Source organism: Pangasianodon hypophthalmus, chromosome 24, assembly GCF_027358585.1.
Source record: "Pangasianodon hypophthalmus isolate fPanHyp1 chromosome 24, fPanHyp1.pri, whole genome shotgun sequence".
Lineage (NCBI taxonomy): Eukaryota > Metazoa > Chordata > Actinopteri > Siluriformes > Pangasiidae > Pangasianodon > Pangasianodon hypophthalmus.
The window spans coordinates 11,289,891-11,314,507 of record NC_069733.1 but is presented as its reverse complement, the minus strand read 5'-3'; the positions used below and the strand labels follow the sequence as shown (position 1 = coordinate 11,314,507).

General features: G+C 37.3%; 2 protein-coding genes across 4 annotated transcripts in view; one reads left to right on the top strand and one right to left on the bottom strand.

Moving 5' to 3' along the window:
* The window catches only part of kank1a (KN motif and ankyrin repeat domains 1a), a 47,714-nt gene extending 33,123 nt beyond the window's left edge, over window positions 1–14,591 (bottom strand). For 2 of the 3 annotated variants that reach the window (XM_034298885.2, XM_026930946.3), the window contains exon 1: window positions 14,282–14,591. The gene's annotated coding sequence lies outside the window, so the exon portion shown is untranslated. Of the gene's footprint in view, window positions 1–14,272 lie in introns of all 3 variants that reach the window. The other variant, XM_026930947.3, reaches the window with a different exon arrangement.
* A 3,125-nt stretch (window positions 14,592–17,716) lies between these two features.
* fbp1a (fructose-1,6-bisphosphatase 1a) lies at window positions 17,717–24,069 on the top strand. The gene is made up of 7 exons (XM_026930955.3): window positions 17,717–18,005; window positions 20,955–21,117; window positions 21,224–21,316; window positions 21,554–21,694; window positions 21,838–21,975; window positions 22,931–23,050; window positions 23,491–24,069. Exons 1-7 carry the CDS (start codon window positions 17,836–17,838, stop codon window positions 23,677–23,679), a joined length of 1,014 nt encoding a protein of 337 aa, XP_026786756.3. The 5' UTR covers window positions 17,717–17,835; the 3' UTR covers window positions 23,680–24,069.
* Window positions 24,070–24,617: the final 548 nt, after the last annotated feature.

The following is a 24,617-nucleotide window of genomic DNA, read 5'->3' as shown; positions in this document are numbered from 1 at the left end:
AAAGAATATTTAAAAAACCATTGTTTGCACTATTTGCTATAGATGGCACTATCACTAGTTTTTCACAACTTAGTGAGCCTTTCTTTCTTGACAGAGTAAACGGACCATGTCTTTCGGGACATGAGATGCCACCGCAACTGAGAAGTCAACTTGGGGTATTCTTCTCAACTCCGACTGTCTTCCCTGTTTATAGTGTGACGTCAAATCAACATGGCTGCGCACAGCATCAGGAATAAACAAAGTAAAACTTTTTACGTTTAAATGAGTTATACTGTATATACAAGAATTAGCTTTAGATTAATCTACATACAGACATATTAGTTTGTTAAATCTAAAACACTGACGATACAGTTCGCTGTTTGAGATAGAAAATGTACATCACTCATCCGAGTTAGCTGCCTAACTGGTTGCTAACAAAATACAAACATAGGGGCGTCTATTTTCCCACTTTGTCTGTCTAATGTGCCGAAGTGGAAAATGACGTAATTCCAACTGGTGTATTACTGCTTAGGATGTAATGCAGCATTATATTTTACATAAACCTCTTCATCTGACTTTTTAAACATGTACCAATTCCATATCTCTGGAGTAATACGTGAACCTTTCTTTGCTACGAGCTCAGTCCTCGGCGAAATACTGCCTGTTTATCTTGCCGTTTTTTTTTTTTTTTAATCTAAGCACACAGTGTTTGGGAGTAGTGCAGGCTGTAGGAGGCGTTTATCATGTCAAGAAGGCTGTGTTTTTCTTTTGTATTGGTTTATACTTTTAAAAAGCATTTAAGGATGTTTTAATTAAAAATTTAAATATGCATCTATATAAACATGTAACATTTTGAAGTATTTATTGGAACATAAATGGCAAAAACCAAAATGCCTTTCATTTGCTGAATTTACATTTTGCTGCTAATGTCACAGCTGAGCTTTCCATTCATATCTCAGTGTAAGGGATGTGAATAGTCATTATGAAATAATATGAGGCTTTCATAATGCATCTCCTAATATATATTTGTCCTTCATAGTACATGCTTCAACAATAACATCCCATATTTGCCTGAATAATGGTCATAGACTTCAACAAAGCAATATTTTCCATATTATTAGCTCCATCAGTCTTTAACTTCATATTCATTTGTGCCTCAGTCCTAATCTCAAAAGGTTTCAGGTGTTCATGATGGTATGATATTACTGTGCCCTCATGCACATAATGCTTTGTATAGTGCCATGGTGAACAGGTCTGGAGGAACTCCGCTCTCGGGAGGATGTTCAGTGGTAATAAGGGAGCCATGGAGATAAACAGTGACCTTGTGACCTGGAAGTCAGCTTCTAAACATCAAAGTGGAAACCTCACTCCTCATCCAGGCCCGCAATTACATGAGACCTGAGTACAGCAGGTCTGATGTTCCCACAGGAAAAATCCCTCCAGAGACATGCATGTTGAAAAGTGGGTGAAGAAGTGTAATGTATATGAAAAATCACCTGAGTATTATATCATTAACACTATCTCAGTGTTTCAGATACAAAAATGTATCTTCTTTAATTCTAGCTATACTATAGGGTTGCTGAATTCTCAAATCTAATTGGTCAGAAGGTGTTGATTCACGAGAAAGATAAAAGAGAGGCTGATGAGGGAACCACTGTTTATAGCTGCTATAGCGTAAGTGCTAACATAAAATAACTTGTTTCAAAGACATTTTATAACATTGAATGTAACTGTAAATGCTTAAAAGCAATTTGTGTCACTCATTAATAAATTAAAAATTGTAACCATTGACAGACTGATGTGGTATGAGAGGAATAAAACACTTCGGGATGTGAAGATATTGGAAAGTAATCCGCTTCAGGGTGATAATGGCCTTCGGCTTTGTTCATTATTTTCCTATAACAGTACACCCTGTTGTGTTTTATTCCTTTTTTATTTTCTGAACTTCAGGGTCATGCCTGGCCTTATTCTTTATTACAGATGAAAGTGTTCATAAAAAATAAAACAAAACAAAAAAAGTCTCTGATGCCTATACAGTATCGGGGAAATGAACAAAATCTGTGCACTCCTTTTCAAAAATTGTCAGTGCTGAGTTTACAAGTAATATCTTTAGACACTGCACCTGTGCCTCACACAGCATCTTGTACCATTTTTTACACTTAGCTGACCACAAGCTTCAGATTCTTGAAATCTGTAATCAGCATTTCCCTGTATATGCATTTCTGCATGCCAAATAAAAAAAAACAACAACTTTTGAACATAGCAAGATATAATCACTAAACTGGAAAAAGTCTTTACAAAGAGTTTTGTTTGAAATAGTAGCAAATAAATATGGTGGGTGATTTGCAATGCCAGACCTCCTCTTGTCAAAATATGTATTAATGATGAAAAATACCAGACTCTCTAGTGTAAACTGCTCTGGCTTGCGAGATCAGGGGTTCATTAAACTGAATTCGCTTCTCCTTCAGAAGACTGAGACAAGTCAGATGGTGTTGTCACTCCACACTCAAGATGCATTCATTAGACATGGCACCCTGAGAGGTCTATTCTTATAAAACAAGGCAAAGTGTATGACCTTGACACCCAAATTCCATGCCTGGGAATGAGTTCAGTAACAGCGTGCAGGGCTTAACGAATCAGTGAGCACTGATCAAATTAGCAGACACACTGTCCGCTGAGAGCACAAAGCGGACCGGATTCCTGAGGGCCGTATTAAGCTGAACTGGGGTCAGATTTTTTTTGTCAGTTGCTCACTGCAAAAACACTGTGGAAACTCGACCAGAATAGTTTGTGGCTAGAAATCTGTGTAAGGATCTCAAGTAAGTAAAAGCTAGTTGATGTAATTATCCTTATTTATAGTGTTGAGGTCGTTCTCTGTTCCTGCCAAGTCCCCTGCAATTCATTCACTGTTCCTTTCCTTTTATCTGATCAGCAACCAGTTACACAGCCTATACAAGTGATGAACAGAGAATAATTGCATGAGGTAATTTAGTTCAATGCCATGAGAATGGATGCTTTAGTGTTTCCACTTAATAACCCTTTGGCTTGATTACTGATGAGAAATTCCTTATATCGGTTTTACACTAATTTCAAAAGAACTAATTTAGAATATCCTTATTACAGTTTCAGTGAATGAATACTGCAACCTGGAACACATTTTTCAATAAATGGAGCTCAGCTGTCTTTTGCTGAAGTAATTGGTGCAATGAAACTACAGTGTTTATTGCAATATAATGTAAGAAACGAGATCTGGGAGTGGTGAACAATTTTGAATCTGCTTGTAACTGTATTCCAAAGTGCTAAATTCACACCACATTACTTGCCTTAATTGCCACTGTCTTTCAAGTTGTTTTTTGTGTGTGTGTATGTGTTGAGGCACATTTACATCTTGGAGTTAGAGAGCAGATCGTCTTGCCAACTGAGGTCAAGGAAATTTTAATTAAGCCATCATTCCATGGTCCCATGACCAAGCAACCAAGCATCATTTCCTGGAACATCCAATACATGGTTCACAAGAACCAATTGAGCTGAAGCACCTGACTTTAAAACCTTTCCAGTCCCCAGAATCAGTACAGAAAGTGGCATACTAGCAAAAAATGAAGAACAATTTAAAGAAAAAATGAAATGAATCTGGTTCAGAGATTTTCCTTGATGATCTAAAGCCTAGAGAAGCCTAGAGATCTCAGAGAGCATTCTATACCTAACATTTACATAACAGGGCCAAGCTCATGGGAGCAGAGATTTGAATAACACCCCTAGGAAACGCCACACGATAAAATCTGGACTCCAGCCATGTTGAATCAGCTGTTGAACCATCATCACTATCAGCAAAAATGTCAGTATTCCTGTCGAAATAGTTTTGGAAACACTAAACGATTAACAAGAAAAGAGATAAAAACCCTGCAGAACAAGTCTTCGTCAGACCAACTGAGCATGTTACGCTGCACGTTAATTTCAATAAACAAACTAGGCTCAATCCAGGAACACAGCCCTGAGCATTACTCTGAACAAGCACACACAAGGATATGAGCTTTCAGTAAACATTTATTAATGTTCTTTCTTGGAACAGAAAGGGAGGGATGAAAACACCCCACCAGGAGGCATCATCAGCATGGATCCTCTGTTACCACGGCAAACCTGGCCTTATTTGAAAAAACAGAAATATGAGAGGCCTAATGCAGGCTTTGGCAGGAAAAACTAGAAAGGAAGGCTTTACTGTAGTTTTGCAATTATGTGCACTCTTGGAAAATTTAAATCCAATACATGCTTCCTCTGAGACGTATGAAGCCAGGGTGATTTTATTTTTATTTTTTTAAATGCTGCTTAACCAACATCATATGGCATCTGAAAGGGCTAACTGCTCTATTCTGACTGATAAAGGAAAGAGGAATGCCACCCATTTCCTAGGCTGCCAGCCATGAATGGCTCTGGAATCATCAGAACTCAAACCAGTGAACACTTTACTGTTGTGCCATTTGCAAGCCCCTGCTTGAAACCACACTGAGGATATAGAGTCATAACATATTCTCAGAACTTTCATCAAGTCTATGTGCAATTGAAAGCTCCACAAATGAAGATTTTAAAGCTTCCTCCTCACCTTCTGCTCCTACATGCCAATCAACACCATGAGATATGACATTCCACCATGTCTTGCAGCTGTGTTTAAAAGGGGAGCACAATGATTGCTGGGTATGCTAACAAATTAGAAGGGTGGCCACAACATCTGTTGATTACAGGGCTGAACGGTGACCGTTTCAGACTGTACCGCAATTGAGAGTATAGATTGTAGGATTCAACATGGATTCAATGCGTTCAACTGTATGATGTTTAATTGCAGACTACTTCTAAGACATCTGGATAGTATACAACAAATCTGGCCACAAAGCAACATATGCTGGAAAGTCTTAAAGAACAAGATCAGTAACAATAAAAATGTGTAAGTCAGACATCCGGAAACTTGTTGCAAGTTGTTGTAAAGTCTCAACTTCAAATGAAAACTTTGTGTTGAAGTTCAATCAAGTCATTGTTAATTTGAAAGTTTAATGTAGGGAGCTATACTTCTGTGGTCTGCCAGGAAGGACAGCCATGTTCAAAAAGTATGATGCTGAAATCATAAATACACTATATTGCCAAAAGCTTGTGGACACCTAACCACCACACCCTTGTTTAACATTCCAGATTTAGTCCCCCTTTGCTGTTGTAATAACCTCCACTCTTCTGGGAAGGCTTTCCACTACATTTTGAAGCATGGCTGTGGGGATTTGTGCTCATTCAGCCATAACAGTAAGTATTAGCGAGGTTAGGCACTGATGTCGGGCGAGGAGGCCTGGGGTGCAGTCGGAATTCCAGTTCATCCCAAAGGTGTTCGGTGGGGTTGAAATCAGGGCTTTGTTCAGGCCACCCAAGTTCTTCCACTTCAACATTGGCACACCATGTCTTAATGGAGCTTGCGTTGTGCACAGGGACATTGTCATGCTGGAACAGGTTTGGGCCGCTTAGTTTCAAAAAAGGAAACTGTAATGCTATAGCATACAAAGGCATCCTTAAACATTGTGTGCTTCCAACTTTGTGGCAACAGTTTGGCGAAGGACTACATATTGTCAGGTGTCCACAATTTTTTGGCCATATAGTGTAGTTATCACATGGCCATCTGGGTTAGTATGAGAGCATATCGTATAAACAAAAGAACTAGGGCTGGCCTGAACAGCATTTTACAGGCTTCAAGTAGAATATATTTTGGCTAAAATAATACATTTTCATTACTGAAGTTCAGAAACTTTCCAGTAGGAGCAGAATTCCTTTGGGAGCGGGTAGGGGGATTGGGAGTGGGATTAAAAAAGAGCACTCAACTCCTTTCCTTAGCATTACTGTATAGCTCTTGAACACAGGAATACCCAAAGGGACAGCAAGTGTGAGGTCAGCAGCGTAGCCCATACAGATAGAGAGCTGACAGTACAGGGTAATTTGAGCAGGCCGACTGGGCGTAGCAAGCAGCTACAACTGAAACCCGAGGACACTGGTGCCTATTGGCCTAAATACAGAAGAGCCCAGTTTTCCATAGCACATACTGTAAGACTGCTTTTAAATATCCTCCTATGTCCACTTTTGAATTTTTAAGCAAAGACAAAAAAGTATCCTTCCAGAAATGTTATAAACGTATAAATACATAAGCATCAAAAAAGTTGTATGCCGAGATGTATACTTTGTGCCATAAAAAGTAATGAAATCTTGATTTCTTGTAAAACAACGCTAAGTGAGTGTATAAGGCAAAGCTACTTTGTCTGAAGCAAAGACTTTTTCTTTTGCTTACATAAGTAAATTAATATTATTACACAAGTTAATAAATAATAGTACTACATATGTTAACCGACTGACTGCAAGGGCCCAAGCACAGCATTAGAGCCTTCTAATGAACACTTTCTTCCCACCATTTATATTTAAATGTTTAGTTTATCTGAACGCTTTTCCTTTTTTGAGAATCTCTTCTTTCAGGCTTGCCTGTTCCTGCCCAAAACCTGAGCCTTGAAATACACCAACTCGATTTACGCCCAGCTACATTCCTTTCCCTGGTGAACCTAAACACAGGCTTCTGGTGGGTTGATTCTTCCTTTGACTTTCTTCTCTACTCCATTCAAATCTTCAATAAGTAGCAATGGTAGAGAAAGCTCCAAGTTTAAAGCTTAACAAGCAATTGGATTCCTTGCTTGACTGCAGTTTCTGACTCACCCCCTCATGTTTTCAGCGAGCTCCATCATAAAGAGCTATCAAAACATTCAATTACGGCAGGCCTCATCAAGCAAGGCGCTCCTCACGCTTCCCAGGGGCAATCTATTCAGAGCCGAGCTGAAAAGCGGGGCAGCTGAAGGGGTTCTCTGCAGTGGCTCTGGTGGCACACTACCAAATCCATAATACTTAGTTTAAGCCGTGCTGCATGGGAATTTTGGGGATCTAAAAGAAGACACCCCATTCTTTATAAAAGGATATGTTTTCAGAGCTCATAAGGATGATAGATAGGGGGCATATTAAGACTTCACTCTTGTCTCTTTTTATTTTATTCAATTAATCATCAAGTTGCAAGTAGTTACAAAGGAAATGTTGATTCAGGCATACAATGCATTCCCCATCTGTTTTTTTTTAATTTTATAATCAAACATGACCTTTTTAACAATCTTTATTGGACTAACATTTAATTTGTCATAGAGCATTCGAGCATACTTCTCTTCATAAATTGATCAATTAGTAGACAAACATGAGGACACCAAAACAGGTAAGAATGCATTCATGCATTAACTTTAGAGGTAGCACGCGAGTTAAAACTGTAAACTAGGCATCCATCATGCATGCATTTTAAGTTCACAGCATTGAGCTCACCCATCATTTAACAGCTTAACACTATCTATTCAAACACGAAAGGAATGTGATTAAGCGTGCAAAAATGGTGCCTGTGCAAGAAAAGTCTTAATGTCATAAAGAACCAAAAGTCTGACAAATTTGCCATGTAGGAGTTTTGTACACAAGGTAATCCTAGCAGCTGACAGAGGTCACACTCGACTTGAATAACATCTCCATGTTTAAACATGTACCCCTCAATTACGTGTAAAGTAAAGACCACATGGTCTTATATAAAGGAACTTGAGGGTACACGTCCATAAACGAGTATAAGCCCTCAAACCAAGAACAGTAAATGAATGTGTTTATATGTAAAACACACCTAGCACACACTAATCCGGGTTTACACTGTTTAGGAAGTGTCTGAAAGTGTATTAAATCTACGTCTGCTGCTACGATGATTATGCAAAACTCAGGCACCTATGAGAACAAATATGCTTATTACCTAAAGTTCACTTTGAAGAATGTTTCTGTTCATGCAAGCCCAAATCACGATAAGTGATGACATAAGCAGATCTTAGTAAATTTCTTTAATCACAGGTCTGTCATTAGCGGCTCTTCATTGTATAATCTGACATGGAGAACACTGTCTGAGGGATCAGGGTTAGAGTATCATATTTGGGACTCACTGAACACTTTATTAGGGACATTATACTAATACTAGTGCTACCCTTTGCTCTCAAAACAGCCTCAATTCTTCATGGCATGGATTCCACAAGATGTTCGAAACATTCTTTTGAGATGCTGGTGTGTGGTGAGATGATTTTTGTTTTCTCTGTGTTTTTTCTTTATTGTACCATTTTGAGTAAAGTCTAGAGACTGTTGTACATGAAAATCATTTTTATATCTTTTAAATGTACACAAAAAATTTGTTAAACTAGCATGTTATGCGTTTGTCAGATGTAACCACAATGGGCTCAAGGTTACTAGAAGCTAGCGAGTCTGCTCTCAGTTTCAACCAAAGACGGTTGTTTGTACTTATTGTGCTTATGTACAGATGTAGAAAAACAGTATACATGCAATGAATAGCCTATCTATTAACCTAAAATACAGGTGTTTATCAGATTTCTTGAAATATGATAACGGTCTTAATCCGATTTAAGATATTACTTGTACTTCCTGAATAATCTAATAACTGCTGAAATCAGATCATGATAGGATTATGTCTAAAGTGTTTCTATATCAGCTGCTCAGACAGGTTTTTTCTTGTATTAGTAGTGAATATTTTGACACTATACTTGAAATAAGCATTGTAGTTTAAATCCTAGTAACACTACCCTTCACTTGAATATGCATGTAATCAGATCTTGAGTAAGCAACTGGATTCTATGAACACTTTAAAGTAAGGAAATATACCCTCTTTGACAGTTTTGACAGTTCTCAGAAACCTCAAGAGGACATGACAATTAGACAAAAGCCCATGACACTCTCCAGCTCAGACTTTGACTTCAAAGCTAAACAAGAACCAGTGCGATTCTGTCTACTTTACAAAAGACCCTTCACTCAAGCCTATCTGGCAACAATGACCACAGCAAGAGACCTCTGGTGTAACCAACATGGGTCATTCACTTTACGCCGGATGATCTGTTTGGCCACCTTGTTGATGGCTATTGTGATTACCAATTCATAAAAGTTCCATTGAGGAAAAACTGGAAAAGAGCCAACTTTTACAGACCTTGGCCTCCAGACAGTCTTTATTCCACAATGTAACCATGATCCTGGGCGGATGGTGAAACTTGTTATTACCGAGAATATCCACTTTGCTCGTTCCTGTTTCAAGAACAAGACAAAACACTGCAATGCACACACAACAAAACCCTGTATAATAGATGGAAGAAAAGGGTGCTCTCAATCCCTAAAGAGCCATGTCTGATCATGTCTGCTGACAAGTGAAGAGACCAGCTCTAACATATTTTTAGACAATATTTCATTTCACTCCAACATTATACAAACACCCTAAAGACAATTCATTTGAGAGCTCGGTAATTCAATACCCTTGTGAACCAATATGTAAGCAAACTAAGAAAAAAAACTGAATGAACAGGAATTTTTCCATAAAAACCTATGCCATAATTTGAAAATTAGAGACTGCATTACACAATATAAGCACCAAACAAGGATTTCAAATCAACCTCTGGCAGAATTCTGGGTAATCTTGTAAATCTAGTGAGCTCTAAATGAACAGGATGCCAAACCTTTGATAATTGGCTTAGCTGTGGGGATTCAGAATGAACTAAAATTAACTAGTGCCGTGCAAAAGCTTTTTCTACTCTCAAACGATAAGGCATAACTCAATGGACTCGGCACTAGTTACATAACTACTTAAGATCCCGTTACATCCTGTGAGGTAAAACACATTATTCTTTTTAATGATTTTAAACATAATTCAATGGGCTATTTACGACTGTTCATAGATTCACTAGCAAGACAAAACAAATCATGCATCTGAGTTGCATTTGCCATCACAGTTAGTTAAGTTATATTTATATCACCTTTGCTAATTTCTTCAGAATATTACATCTATCAAATTTTGTCAAGAAACCAAATTTAAATGACTTACTGTTAAATAAATCCAGTGGGCACCACCTCATATATTACTATTATTTTCTAATTATAATATTTATCCTAAATAATATTCATTCAGAGGTAAAACCGTGACAAGACCTCCAAACAGTAACACTGTGTCATCCTTTTCTCAAGTATTCATTCTCAATTTAATGTGTTACACTAAGACTTCAGTAGGTATGCTTTTTATTTAGCTTATGCAATGTAAAATTTACTCAAGTAATCACAATCTTTGTAGGGATTGCCATGATTAGACTAAAATTCAGCAATTTGTTCTACAATGCTTATGAGTCAAAAAGATCAGGTTTCGCCAATGTTTGATGAGTCTAATTGGTTTTCCATTACTAATTATTTGTGTGCTCTGACAATATGAGTATATTGAGTGAATCACAATGCAGGTAACAGGCACCAGCAAGAGTTCAGAGGGTTTGTTTACTTCTTTTATACAAGAAGTACATTTGCAGTCATGCCTAGGCAACAGATTAGGTTGAAATATTCACACAGTATTAATCCCTGACCACTTTGGGATATCACTTCAATTCTAATAGGACAGAAAATAAATGGCAGAAAATGGTGTAGAAAAAACTTCAAACTCACTACACTGGGGATCAGCTTCATTTCAAACCTTGTTTGTACCAAACTGGTAATTAAAAAAAAATACAATGGAAAAAAAAAATAAATCATGAACAACAAAACTCTTCAAAAGGAACACAGGACAGGTGTTGGTATTCCCACACTGCACATACTGAAAACCCATTAAAGTAGGCTTGCAGTGGCAGAAACAACACAGACTAGATTTGCAAACTGTTCTAATCAAGTAGCAAAGTGGAAGTAATTTCACCTGGGTAAACATGGAGCGGTTTTACAGCCTGCCAGGGTGCCAGAGGTGACATTTCCTTTGTCCACACACTTGATCTTTGATCTCCATATGCAGAGTTTTCTCAGCAAGGTGATAACTTGGATGGACTCCAGCCAAATGGTCATTGGGGCCTTTCCATATACACTAAGTGGATGTTTGTGCAAATGGCATCTGTTTAACCAAGCTTTCTAATATTTTAGCCTTTTGACTTTGACACTTGATGTTAGTCATGTGCAGGTTACGTAGTTAAAGAGATACTAGGCATAACCTTGACAACAGGTTTTTCAAAGCCTCAGTTATACAATTATGCAACTCAAACCAGCACCCTGAAACAATTAAATATTCACACACGCAACTACTGGCCCCAAACACAAATCTTGTGTTTTTTTCCATGTCTCCAGTACATTTATCCCTTTAATAAAGCACAGCCACACAGTGACTGGCACCACGGAGCACCATTGTACCTTCCGTACAAGAAAATCTTTGGGCTCCAGACAAAAAAGCTGAAAGACGTGTTTTTTTTTTTCCATTCTTTAATGCAGTCTCTCATTATGTCCTTGAAGAAAGCATGATTTACAACTTTTACACTGAAACCATTCTTTTTATCTTGAAAAAAATAAACTGATTCTCTCTGTATGAGCCAATTTTCATCCCTAATCTTCCAACATTACAGGACATGGCTTGCCCAGATTTGGATGTGGACTTGTTCCCACATTTCTACTAGAGAAATTGGCAAAGAAAGAATCCAAAAATTGTCTTCTGATGAAACGCTAAGAGAATACAGGAGTGCGGTCCCACGCTTCAGATGTGCGCAACAAGAGGCTTCATTTTCTCTGGTGATAACATGTGAAAGTCGATGACAACCCCTTTCACCATCGCATAATGATGTTTTTGTTTAGTTCAGGTCTCTCTCTCTAACACACACACACACACACACACACACACACACACACACACACACACACACACACACACACACACACACACACACACACACACACACACACACACACACAGTCTATGGCTACGTTCCTCTGTTTCAGTGCTGGAAAAATGAGCATATCCAAACACCAAGGTCAAAATACAACCACCTTTACAAAAAAGTAATTTAATCTCAGAATTCTATTATTGAATATGGAGCAACACACAAAAGATGTGCATTTGGGAACTATTTTAGAAACCCCTACAGTACAGGAAAGCCAAATTTTACCCTTAACACATCGTGTGTTTCTGGCTGAAATCACTTTGAGGTCAGTGTTGAAGATAAGTGGAAAACTTCCTGGAAATTCTCACAAAAAACACTGTAAATTACATCCTCTCCAGGGATCTGAAGACCCTTAAGGAATTCCTGTTTCACTCAACTGGCAGTCATGAATTTCTTAACCCTCTCCAGGAGCATTTATAAATGAAACCAGGAAAACTGTGTATTATTATATACTGCATTAGAGTATACAGTATTATATTCACTCGCTCACTTTCAGTAACCGCTTTATCCTGGTCAGGGTCACAGTGGATCCAGAGCCTGTCCCAGGAACACTGGATGTTCACTCCTAGGAACGGTTCTTGGAAGGTGGGAGGAAACCGAAGAATCCAGAGGAACCCCACAGAGACAAGAGGCAAACATGTGAAACACTGCACAGACAGCAACCTGAGCTCAGGATGGAACAGGGGACCCTGGTGCTGCACTTAGTATTATATTATTATACATTATTAATATACTTATTTTATAGATTAGAATTTTATTATTGAATTTAAATAGCTGTTACAACTAAAACTTATTTGTCTTATTATTTTTGTCTACACAAAAAGGGAAAAAAAAAGCAGCAAAAGCAGATGCTGCACGAATTATTGAAAGCTCAATACTTATTCAATTCAGTATATTCGAGTTTTAATTTAAATAAGCTAACATTATTTCACACACTGTGTTATGCTGATAGACAAGCCAAATTGTGAAGTCGACTCAGCAGAGCAGCACAAAAATCACGAATAATAAGTTAACAAAACTTGATTGCACATTAGTATTCAGTATTAAATTGTCATTAAAAGGCTGTTTTAGGCAATCCAGTGGGAAAAGTTTTCATTATAGTCATTAGCTCTAGACTCTCAGGAAAAAACAGCACTAAACTCTACCTTTCCTTGATGCTGGGGTGGTACTCTCAGGGGTACATCTTTTGTACCTTAATATATCTTTCACCTAGAAACTATATATAGTTATAGTGATATAGCGTAGTGTTTTGAGGTACATACATAAGTAGACTGCGATTTGTTTTTAGAGTAAAGATTTACAGTTACACTACTTGCACATTTCTAGGGAAAAGATACACAATTAAAGCTACAGGTTTGTCCCCTTTTTTTCTGAGTCTTTTAGCATTTAAATCTGAGGTCAACAGTTTTATTCAGTATTGTATGTAAGGTTATATCAATTAACACTACTGAAGCGTACAATCCATTTTGTATTTTAATATATTTAAACACAGTATAATAAATGACAGACAATGAAAGTAGGATTTTTTTTTTTTTTTTAAGGGTAAAATTGTGGTATTATGAAATCCCTAGTAGCCTTTTAACATGGAGGAATGCTGAATTGCTCTCCAGGGCAAGTTAGTATCCTACCATTAAACGCTTTTGCTGAAAAAAAGAAAAAAAAAAAAAACAGTAGAAACCATCACAGAAATTCTAATAGTTTCTACTACAAATACCATTACAAACCATCAGCTAACCATTACAACTATTACCGGTCCTTAATGGTATCCACTAGACATAACATGCCACCAATAAAAGGCAACAAATTACCTACAGGGATTATTACAGTTTCCATTAAAACCAATACAATTCCCATTATAACCATTAAAACCAATACAATTCCCATTATAACCATTACAGATTCTATGAGGGTGTCTATTCTGTTTTTTTTTTTTTTTTTCTCATCAGGGAAACCTACTTGACAATTAAAAATTCACAGCCAGGTGTGTTTTCTCAACACTTCCATGCAATTTTCCATATCATACGAACAGTGCAGAAAGCACGTGCCTGATGCAGGGTTAATAGTCCAAGCACGAGGTCACACACTGAGTGCATACAACAGACTTTCCTGCTTTCACCAACATAATCCAACAGAACCAACCAAAGCAACCTGTAAGCACGTTAAGCTTATAATGGCCAGTGTGTGAACAGGTGTGTGAGGACAGGCACAGGGAAAAGCACGCCACAGGCAGAGGAACACCAGCTCGCTGTAAGTAAGCACTCAGAGTGCTTTAAGCGTCTTCACGCAGTGTTTAGGTCAAACAAAAGCTGGACTCTCTGGAGGTGTGTTAGAAACCTGCACACAATTTCTTACCAAAACGAAACCAGTGAACGCAGACGCCATCAGAAAGACCAGAGCGGCATCAGAGCACAGCTAATGAGCGCTACATAGTGCACACAAGCTCATGGAAACACTAACAGAGTGGCACAAACTAGTCATTTCACAGCAACACTTACTCAACTCACCTCTTCTCCAAAGGCGCGTGCTTTGTTTTGGAGGACCGGCATGAAGTAGTGAGGTTTGTCCCCAACAGCTATTTGGCACTGCTACACTTTATAAAGCAGCCAAAGTTTTTGGTTTTATCTATATATTTTAGCATTAAAAAATAAACAAACAAACACACAAACCCCGTCTACAGAAGTCTACATCTCTGTCCTATTAGCTCTGCCAGTTTTGCATTCTCACTTCGCCTGTCCGGTGAAACGGCTCCTCAGTGCGCATGCGCGCAACGCGGCATTGTTGCTTCTCGTGCAACAATGAACATGGCGTGACGCGCGCGAGCTCAGGTGCTCCAATTACTCCTCCATCGAGAAGCAACTCGGTTTCTCGCATTAAAACACGCGCTGCACTATCAGTCTGTCTGTAAAACACGCCGAATTAACATGGTTTGACTTTTACTTTGACTTTTAATTAGATTTGCATTAAAGGTTTGTACAGATTAGACACACACGTGTATGTGCATATTGTGTGTTAGCAATAAACTGAACTCTGCTGCTGGTCATATCCAGATAACTAGCTTATAGTGACTCTGGAAATGACCTTTAACCAAAAGTCAAAGACTCTGCAAATGAACTGAAACTGGATTATGTCCTTCTGCATAGAGAATTATTTTAGGATTTGTCTAACTGAATTTTATTTTCAGTTGAACTGAATTTTTTTCAGTTAGTTTTTCAAATGTGTACAATGTACACCTTTATAAAAATGTGCATTTAAAGAAAGAGAAATCTGTTGCACTCTTACTTTAATTATGATTAAATCAACATATTTCTTCTTCTTCTTATTATTATTATTATTATCATCATCATCATCTATGCTTGTGCCAATGTGCACTTGAAGTGTGGGCACATTATATTTTTATTAATTTTTAATGCTTTTATGAGAATTGTGGACATTTTTTTAGAAGGATGTGATTATATATACGTAATAAAATATATTGAAAAAAAAAAAAGTAAACAAAAGATTTGTCCTTGAAACTGTCCTTCAACTACAGCTCTCAGGTGTACAAGACACAGGACACGTAGCTCTACATCCAGGCAAACATTAACTTTGTTCCAGTCCACCTCGCTCTAATACTGTCCTAATAGCTGACTGCTTACAAAAATAGTCTGTCTTTTTCTGAAAGTTTCCATCCATCCATTTACTCAGACCATTAGATCAGTTTCATCCAGCAGGTTTGTGGTGAAAGCTCTACTGCAGGATGATGGTCATTTCTTTTACTGAAAAAGAACTGCTTAAAATGTGTTTATTATTAACCTAATTGAAATATCACAGCTTACGTTCTGTTATTAAATTTCCGTTTAAATTTCCGATTAATTGGTTTCAATGTTGTGATATTCACTTATACATAGAAGATCTTTAGGCTCAGATATAGACTCTATATAGTGAAGATCTGATTGGGCAGCGCCTTCTCTAATCAGTGTGAGGTCTTTATGAACACTCACTCTACTAGGCCTCTTTTCTCTGACTAGCAATGTTTATTGTGTTACAGTTACATTTTCATGGTTGGTTTTGTTCCACCCTGTTGCTGGCTGCAAGGTGTTAAAGCTTAGGATCCAGTGAGTTCGATTACATGTAATAGCATCCTAAGTAAAAGATAGTTTACTACTGCAGTGTGAGAGTGAACATTCTGCAGAAGCACAGCATGTGTTGTCTTACAGCTTACTACAGTGAGGCATGACACTGAGTGTTTTCAAACAAAAGCCATATACTACACAGATTTTTGCATTTTATATACTTTTTGTTTTTTACCATAAACATTATGTCTTTTTCAACTACTAATGACATAGTACAATTATAATGCTTCTTTAATACGACTATGACTGTGTGCCTGCTTTCACATAAGGGATTAATGAGGCTTATCTTAAGAGCAGTGGACCTGAAGGTGAACCATTATAATCCTTAAAGGAAGAGATCCTGTTTTGTACCCTGAACACAATGTTACAACACATTATTTGTGTGTTCAGTACTACTTGTTTGTGCTAGCGACTGTTAAAAAGAATAAGAAGGACATAACTCTGTAATGGTTTTCATATTTCACATTTTCATATTTTATGTTGTTGTGTTCATATGATGCAATTATACAAGCTGAAATTCTCCAAATCTGGGTTATTTTTCACCAAATGTTTTTCATTACAGGTTTGAATACAGAGAAGTTTTGCTTAAGGCTGACATCTAGTGTCTGAAGAAGGTTTACAAAAATCAGTCTACAGTGACTTGCACCATAATATCCTAAGTAACATCCAAGATCACAGAAGCATACAATTAAATAACACTGCCCACTACATAGTGTACAACCAGGATTTGAATGATGCGTAATTAGTTACAGTGCCATTTTCATTTGCTTAAATGCATAGAATATATATTTTCTTGAATGCACTTAAATTAAATTTAAATTAAAAAGGGATTTCTGATAACTGATACTTTTTGTATTCTTCTTCTTCTTCTTCTTCTTCTTCTTCTTCTTCTTATTATTATTATTATTATTATTATTAGTAGTAGTAGTATTTAGAGATGGCAACAAATCTGATACCTTGGATCAGTATGGGGCTGATACCAGCAAAAAAATCATATCAGATATCGGAGCAAATTCAATCCAATCCTGTAACAAATAACTAACATTTTTAGTTAGGATTGATTTTATTATATTTATATTTTATACTTTATTATATTTATTTATATTTGTAATGTAAGTGATTGTGTGTTTGACTTAAACTGAATAAAAAAAAAGCTGCTGTTTTGTATAAGTCTTTGAATTAGTTTTTAGCTATTTATTATTTCCTTGTATTTATTACAGGAAGTACTTAAGTTAAAAAAAAAACATTTTAAAAGTTAGTAGTTTTTTTTATATATTGGATTGGTATCGATATCAGCAGATGCTCAGGGTTTCAGTACCAGTATCAGAAAAGAAAAAGTGGTATCATGCCTCTATTATTATTATTATTATTATTATTATTATTATTATATAAAGGATATTCAATGCTGCTGCCCTGCATGTGTTTTATGAACTGTCGTAGGGAATTCATATATTTCTCACCTTATAGGATTATTTTAAAAAACACATCTCTTCACCATAAAAAGCTTCTGTTGTTTTTAAGGAGATTCAGTGCAACTGAGTGTCTCATGCTCTACTGTAGTACCTTTAGGTGCTATTAATGTGATATTAAACAAGATAATTTCCTTTTTCATAATTTTTTAAATCTAATTATTTAGTCCCAACAAGTTTCTAGGTTTAATTTTAACATATCTAATGCGTGACACTGACAGTGACACAACAAACGTCAAATCAGGTGTCCAATTTCGAGCATGAAGGCATCTTTTATTCCTGGCTGAATTTTGACAAAACAGCATTGTAGCAGCAGCCACGCCCCTCTGGCGTTTCTACGCTTTTGATTGGCTACTTTCAGCCGTACGCCCTCTTCCTGGTTAGTTCCGTGCTGTAAATATAGTTGAATAAGTAGAGTTAGTACTTCTTTTATTTACTTTTCTAAACCTTGTCGGGTGTCTTTTTTCCTCACTGAACATGTCGGAACGCGGCTCTTTCGACACCAATGCGATCACTCTGACCAGATTTTTGTTAGAGGAGGGAAGAAAAGTGAAAGCCACAGGGGAGCTGACGACCCTCCTGAACGCCATGTGTACGGCTATTAAAGCAATCTCGAGTGCTGTGAGGAAGGCAGGCATCGCTCACCTGTAAGTTTCTATTCATCGAATATCTGCTCCTCAGTCATACAGCCTCACACAGCTTTTCAATCCTCTGAAAGTCTGACTTTGCCAGTGCAGGTTGTGTTTGAGTAGAAAACATCCACCTCTGCATGCATTCCACCTGCATACCTTCCCTGCTGAAAACTCCAGCTTGGTCTGACCAGATCTTCCAGCATTGTTATCACTTGTGTAAACTGATCAACAAATGCTTGAGATTTCTAATCTCCTTACTGTTGTATTATTTTCTTAAAAAATAACTTACCTTCTATGTTGCCTTTAGTAGCAGTAATTCAGAAACTATTTCCATCTACCTGCACTTACCATCTGGCAAAGATTGTCTACCAGTTTGACCTGGCAAAGATTGTCTACCAGTTTAACCTGGCAGACCTTCTACCAGTTTGACCTGCAAAGATTGTCTACTAATTGACCTGGCAAGGATTGACTACCAGTTTGACCTGACAGACTGTCTACCATTTTGACCTGGCAAAGTTTGTCTACCAGTTTGACCTGCAAACATTGTGTACCAGTTTGACCTGCAAGGATTGACTACCAGTTTGACCTGGCAAAGATTGTGTACCAGTTTGACCTGCAAGGATTGACTACCAGTTTGACCTGGCAAAGATTGTCTACCAGTTTGTCCACCAGTTTGACCTGCAGAGACACTCTACCAGTTTAACCTGGCAAAGTTTGTCTACCAGCTTGACCTGGCAAAGTTTGTGTACCAGTTTGACCAGGTCAGTCTGTGTTTTAGCAGTAGTGGTAGCTGGATCAGACCAAGCTGGATTTGAACTGGTATGTTAATTTAATATATGATAACTGTGCACCCTAATATCATGCTTTTTGTGGTACATGCAGAGATACATTGAGTCCACTTTTCCATTTAAGATACAATTCACCACAGGTTCCTTACCTTGGACCTGGAGTACCTCCTGTCCTGCGTATTTGAGTGTTATCCCTGCTCCCTACACACCTGATCCAATCAGCTAATTAGCAGCCCTTTCTGAGTTAAAGTAAGTGTGTGTGCGTGTGTTTTAGAGCAGGGGAACAATAAAATACACAAGACAGTGGGTACTCCAGGATCAGGGTTAGGAGTTCTTTTAGTGTCTGTCAGCTCTCCTTCTGCATTTTCATCTTGGAGTTGTTTGCATCTACAGTTTACCAGATGGTCTCACCTGTATAATCCAAAGTGTTGCAAAACTTCTGCTATGACTAGAAGCTTTTGCACTCCACCTATACCTAATGCATATATCAAGACTCCTATTCATATGCTCATACTTTAGAGCCTATATTTCAAAACACTTAATACTATTTGCCTTTCCTCTGCATGACTGTTGTGGTTCATGGGTTCTGTTCTTTAGAAGTTTTATTCTTTTCAAGGTTTCTTTCTAACCCTGGCTCAGAAAGCTTTCCTTGCCTCTCACTTGTTGATTATGGATTTTGATCAAGACCCAAATTCTTGCAAGGCTGCTTTGTTACAGTGTCTACTATTAAAATTGCTATATAAATAAAAACTCAGGTTAACTCTCTGCAAGCTTCTGTTGCCAAGCTATGTGAAACATCATCAGTTGTTTGTCTGGTGCATCAGTATATTGGTTTGGTAAATATGTCCAGTGCTGTGTTTGCAAGAGATTCAGGCCTGTATCAGCCTCAATAACAATACTTTATATAGGATTGTTAAAGTTCTAGGCACTGTATAAGCTTACATATTTTTAATGTAAAACAAGAAATTCTGTAGCTTGTTTCAATAGACACAACTATACCGGTATAGCGTCATATTACTAGCATAATAATTTCAAATTTCCTTATCATGGCACAGAATATTGTGACGCCCCTAGATTTTTTATACTAAAAATATCAGAATCAGAAAGAATTTTATTTACCAAGTAAGATTTCACTTACAAGGAATTTGTCTTGACTATTTTACAATTAACACAAACAAACTGAAACAAAGCAGTGAATTAGACAGTTACAGGGAAAAAGTAAAAAAAAAAATAAATAAATAAAATAATGTAAGCAGTGTGTACTGTATCATACACACTGCACTAGCTGTGAGGATACAGTGCAGTATTTCAGCAGCATCACTTGCATACTTGCATAAAGATGGATTTCAAAAGACCACTTGGGTAAATGTCCTATTTGTAATTCAACCTGGTGAAATTTGCAACAAAGATCTTACCGATGAATATGAGACATCTCTCGAGAGTGCAGTAAAACCAGACAGGTGGGTTTTAGTCTGTGGGCACACATTTTGCAAATGTTGGAATATTTATTGACAGTGGTGAGGAAATTGATTTGTGTATATCAATAACTTATAAATGTAATAATACTCTTGTTTGCACCAAAGTATCAAAACTTAATAGTTCACAAAGTATAAAGAGTACAAGTGACTGTCATTAGAATCGATGTGTTTCTGTCCAGAAAATCCAGATTACACTTGAATTTCCTTGTTAATGTAATAATTGTATTTTTTTCTCCATAGTCACTTTAATGTTAATATTTTACAGTCTATTAATTTATTAATGTAACAATATTTTAGATAACTAGTACAGTCAAAATAGCATAAATCATCTTTAAAGTGAATGAAGTAAAAGTTAACTGTTCAAAATACTTAAGAATAAATACTCAAATGGTGTATCCACAGGGGATAGATTCCAAGCCCCCCAGCGGATGCCTGAAACCGCAGATAGTAGCGAACACTATATAAAACAGCTAGGTAGTGTATACAGCGTGGATACACATATACAGCATGGACAAAGGGATGATTAACATCCTGAGAGGAACCACACAAGATTTCATCACGTTACTCAGAACAGTGCACAATTTAAATTATGAATGTTTACTGCATTTTTGGAATTTTCTATGTATTTTTTTTTTTCAGAAACTATTCAGTTTGTTCAAAATGTATATTAAAACCCTACTGCTGATGTTATTGCATAGGTATGGTATTGCTGGCAGTACAAACGTGACAGGGGACCAGGTGAAGAAGCTGGATGTCCTTTCCAATGACCTGGTCATTAACATGATCAAATCCTCCTTCACTTCCTGTGTGATGGTCACTGAGGAGAATGATGATGCTCTTATAGTGGAGCAGGACAGCAGGGTATGAGTCGGAGAACAAGGGAAATAGATGATACCTGGTGCTCATGAGATTCTTCATTGCTCAAGCCTAAATATTGACTGAAATATGTCCATGTGTTGTTTCAAAGGGTAAATATGTGGTCTGCTTCGATCCTCTGGATGGATCCTCCAACATTGACTGCCTGGCTTCCATTGGGACCATCTTCGCTATTTATAGAAAGGTATAGTTTGAGTTATTGCAAAGGGTTTGCAACTAGTTTTAGTTGTAATGTATGATTCTCTACTAGAACAGTAATTATTTATCTTATTTGGATTTTTGAAGTTGCTGTAGCATTTTCAAACACAGCACAAGCATCTTGCCGTAAAGTCCTGTTCAGCTGATTCAGTATTTATCCAGTAATATCTATATATATCCAGTTTATTTAGTAAAATATTCTCACACATTGATCTTTCTCAAGTGCACAGATGATGAGCCAAGTAAGAAGGATGCCCTGCAGCCTGGCAGAAACATAGTGGCTGCTGGGTATGCGCTGTACGGCAGTGCCACCATGATGGTGCTCTCAACCGGTCAAGGTGTCAACTGCTTCATGCTGGATCCCGTGAGTAAAAAAAATGTTCTTGAATTTACACTTGATAGTTTAGAAATATTTGTGTTTGAAGAAAATTGTTGGAAGGAAATACAAAGTATCTTAACATGTGGAATGACCTTATTTGGGTGTATTTATCTCTTTCTGTCTGGCAGGCAATTGGGGAGTTCATTCTAGTAAACCGGGATGTGAAAATCAAGAAAAAGGGGAATATTTACAGTCTCAACGAGGGCTATGCTAAGTATTTTGACCCTGCTGTCACTGAGTACCTGCAGAAGAAGAAATTCCCAGAGGTACAGCCCTGCGCCTGGGCACAGAGCTTTAGCAAGCATATAAGCAGATGGTTTGCTTGCAGTGTGTGTGCGCATCCAAACAGAATTCCTAACTACTACGACTTTTGTTACTAGTCTTTCCCTTGTCTATTATTCATCTAAATATCGCATGTTCACTGCACAGAGCAGCAGCTTGATTTCTACCTAATACACATTCTCTTGCAGTTGTAGAAGCAGTAGCAAAAACATGTTTGATGAAAATTTCAAATATGTTCTTTCTCCATCTCTTTTTTTTGTTGGTTGGTTCAGTTTGATGGGGCTGCCATGCCTGCTTTAAAACGCAGCCCAAAACAAGTTCAATACACCAAACATGAACCTTTCAAACCCCTTTACACCAGTCTAACAGAACGACTACTATTGCAAAATGCAATGTAATATTAACTGTGATATAAGTAATACCATGCAATACACCTTAATGAGGTGGTGTTGAAAGTACAGTTTTCTTTGGCAGAAGCTCAAAAGTAGTCCCATGACAAAACTGACCTTGCAATGCTGCAATGTTATGTAGTCTGCTCAGCTAACAGCTCTCTCAAAGTGTTCTACAAGTATAACATCAACTACATGTTTTACAAAGGTTCATTTTTGTTTCGTTTCATCGTTTAAAATGTACTACTAACCCTAAGCTTGTAATCAGCATTTCAGCAGTTTAATGTGGATAAATATCACTTCCTGAAAGTATTAATATTGAACCATTTAACTTCTTACTACTTACTAATCTTGGAATCTTGGCAGTATCCTGAAATCTGGCCTGAATCACATATGACTTTATTTTGCCTTCATTGGTTAGGCCCAGTCTTACATTGCAAGATTTAGTCAATAGGTTGATGCTTTAGTGTTTTCTCAGATATATTACTGTAATGCCAGCATTCACTCTGCAGGTGGCTGATGTGATGATGTAGTTTGTGTATTTTTGCAGGATGGCAGTGCACCCTATGGTGCACGCTACGTGGGCTCCATGGTAGCAGATGTGCATCGGACCCTCGTTTATGGAGGCATTTTCCTCTACCCAGCCAATGTGAAGAGTCCCAAAGGAAAGGTATAGTGAAAGATGACATGCAGGTTTTTATTTCTTCAGAAAGACTTAAAGACTTCCAATCATTATTATGCTTTTACTCTACTTTTATTGCAAGAACGTCACACCCTGTAAAGTCCACAGAATTTTGCCTTCTAGCTGCATCAACAGGACTCTGCCATAAAATCAACATTGGCCTCTGATATGAGATTTGCTTGTGAAATACCTTAAGCAAAGTCTAATCCTTGGTCAGCTGACTCTGGATACTGAGGTTGTTAGATTGTTGTAATCACAAAAATATTATCAGGTTTTACCTTCTGAGAGAGCTCTGAGAATCTGTCAACATCTTTTATCATAATTTTATGATAATATTTCTTCATATTATCAAAAAGTTATGATAAAACCTTTATTAACAACTTTTTATTAAAAGAATTATAAGAATTATTTGATTTTCTGTGCGGTAGCTCCGACTCTTGTATGAGTGCAACCCCATGGCCTTCATCATGGAGCAGGCCGGTGGAATGGCCACCACAGGATCCATGAACGTGTTGGACATCCAGCCCGAGAGCATCCATCAGAGGACCCCGGTGGTCCTGGGATCCCCGGATGATATTCAAGAGTATATCTCCATCTACCAGAAACATCACAAGTGACCAAATCTTAAAACCAAAAGCCTACTAAGAGAACAAACATCAAATTCCAGTCATTGTTATCTGAGTTAATGTCTAAAAAAATAAACACAGAAGTTTACCACATGCTTACCAAATAATCACACTCACGTTCTGTAAATTTTGCTTGTCCCCCTTATTTGCATCATTGTCACGTTTGCACTCACTGGAAAATGTTTACACAAAGACTCATTTTGTACAAAAGTCACAAATCTGTGATTTAGTAATACTGCAGTAGGTATTGAATACCGTGTTGCTGATAGAGATAGCAGCACGTTGGAACAGTTCCCTTGACCATGTTTTATATCTATGCAATAAAAATGAAGTGCCTTTTTTATTGTGAAGGAAAATAATAAATTCAGCTGTGCCAAAACAGTCGACTAAAGTTTGTTACATTGTGTTTAAGGTTTTTACACCATAATGAGTTTGTGTTTATAATGAAATAAGAAGAGTAGCTATTATAGAGAGGAATGAACAAACAAAACAAATGCATATGTTGCAGTTCAGGTAAGCAGATTACAGCAAGATCCTTTACTGTTATGTGAACAAATTTGAGAGTGGAACTTGACTGAGCTCTCTGCAAACACAACATTTTCTGGAAAGGTCAAAAAAGTGGAGGCTTCTGACATTTATGAATTTTGCTCTTGATGAGTTTCTATAGTTAAAAAAAAATCTAATAAAAAATTAGGATGAATAAATTAATGAAAGTTAAACTCTAATCCAGCATTCCTAACAATTATATTCCTAACTTTGCCACATAGAAGCTCATGACATTTTTGGATTTTATGCTCATTCTATGTTAATACTTTAAAGTGTAGGCACTCAAGTAATTGACTGTAACAAGAATTATCATCTAAACTTATTTCAATGAGAAGAAGCCCTCTTCTGTAGTTTGCCAAGTTCACAAGTCACTCTTTTGTCAC

What these genes read in the sequence shown, in the direction of transcription:
- fbp1a (XM_026930955.3), top strand. Translation starts at nt 17,836, where the DNA reads ATGTCGGAACGCGGCTCTTTCGACACCAATGCGATCACTCTGACCAGA. An exon ending in TAGTGGAGCAGGACAGCAGG is followed by an intron (nt 21,118 to 21,223) that starts GTATGAGTCGGA and finishes GTTGTTTCAAAG; the next exon opens with GGTAAATATGTGGTCTGCTT. An exon ending in ACTGCTTCATGCTGGATCCC is followed by an intron (nt 21,695 to 21,837) that starts GTGAGTAAAAAA and finishes TCTGTCTGGCAG; the next exon opens with GCAATTGGGGAGTTCATTCT.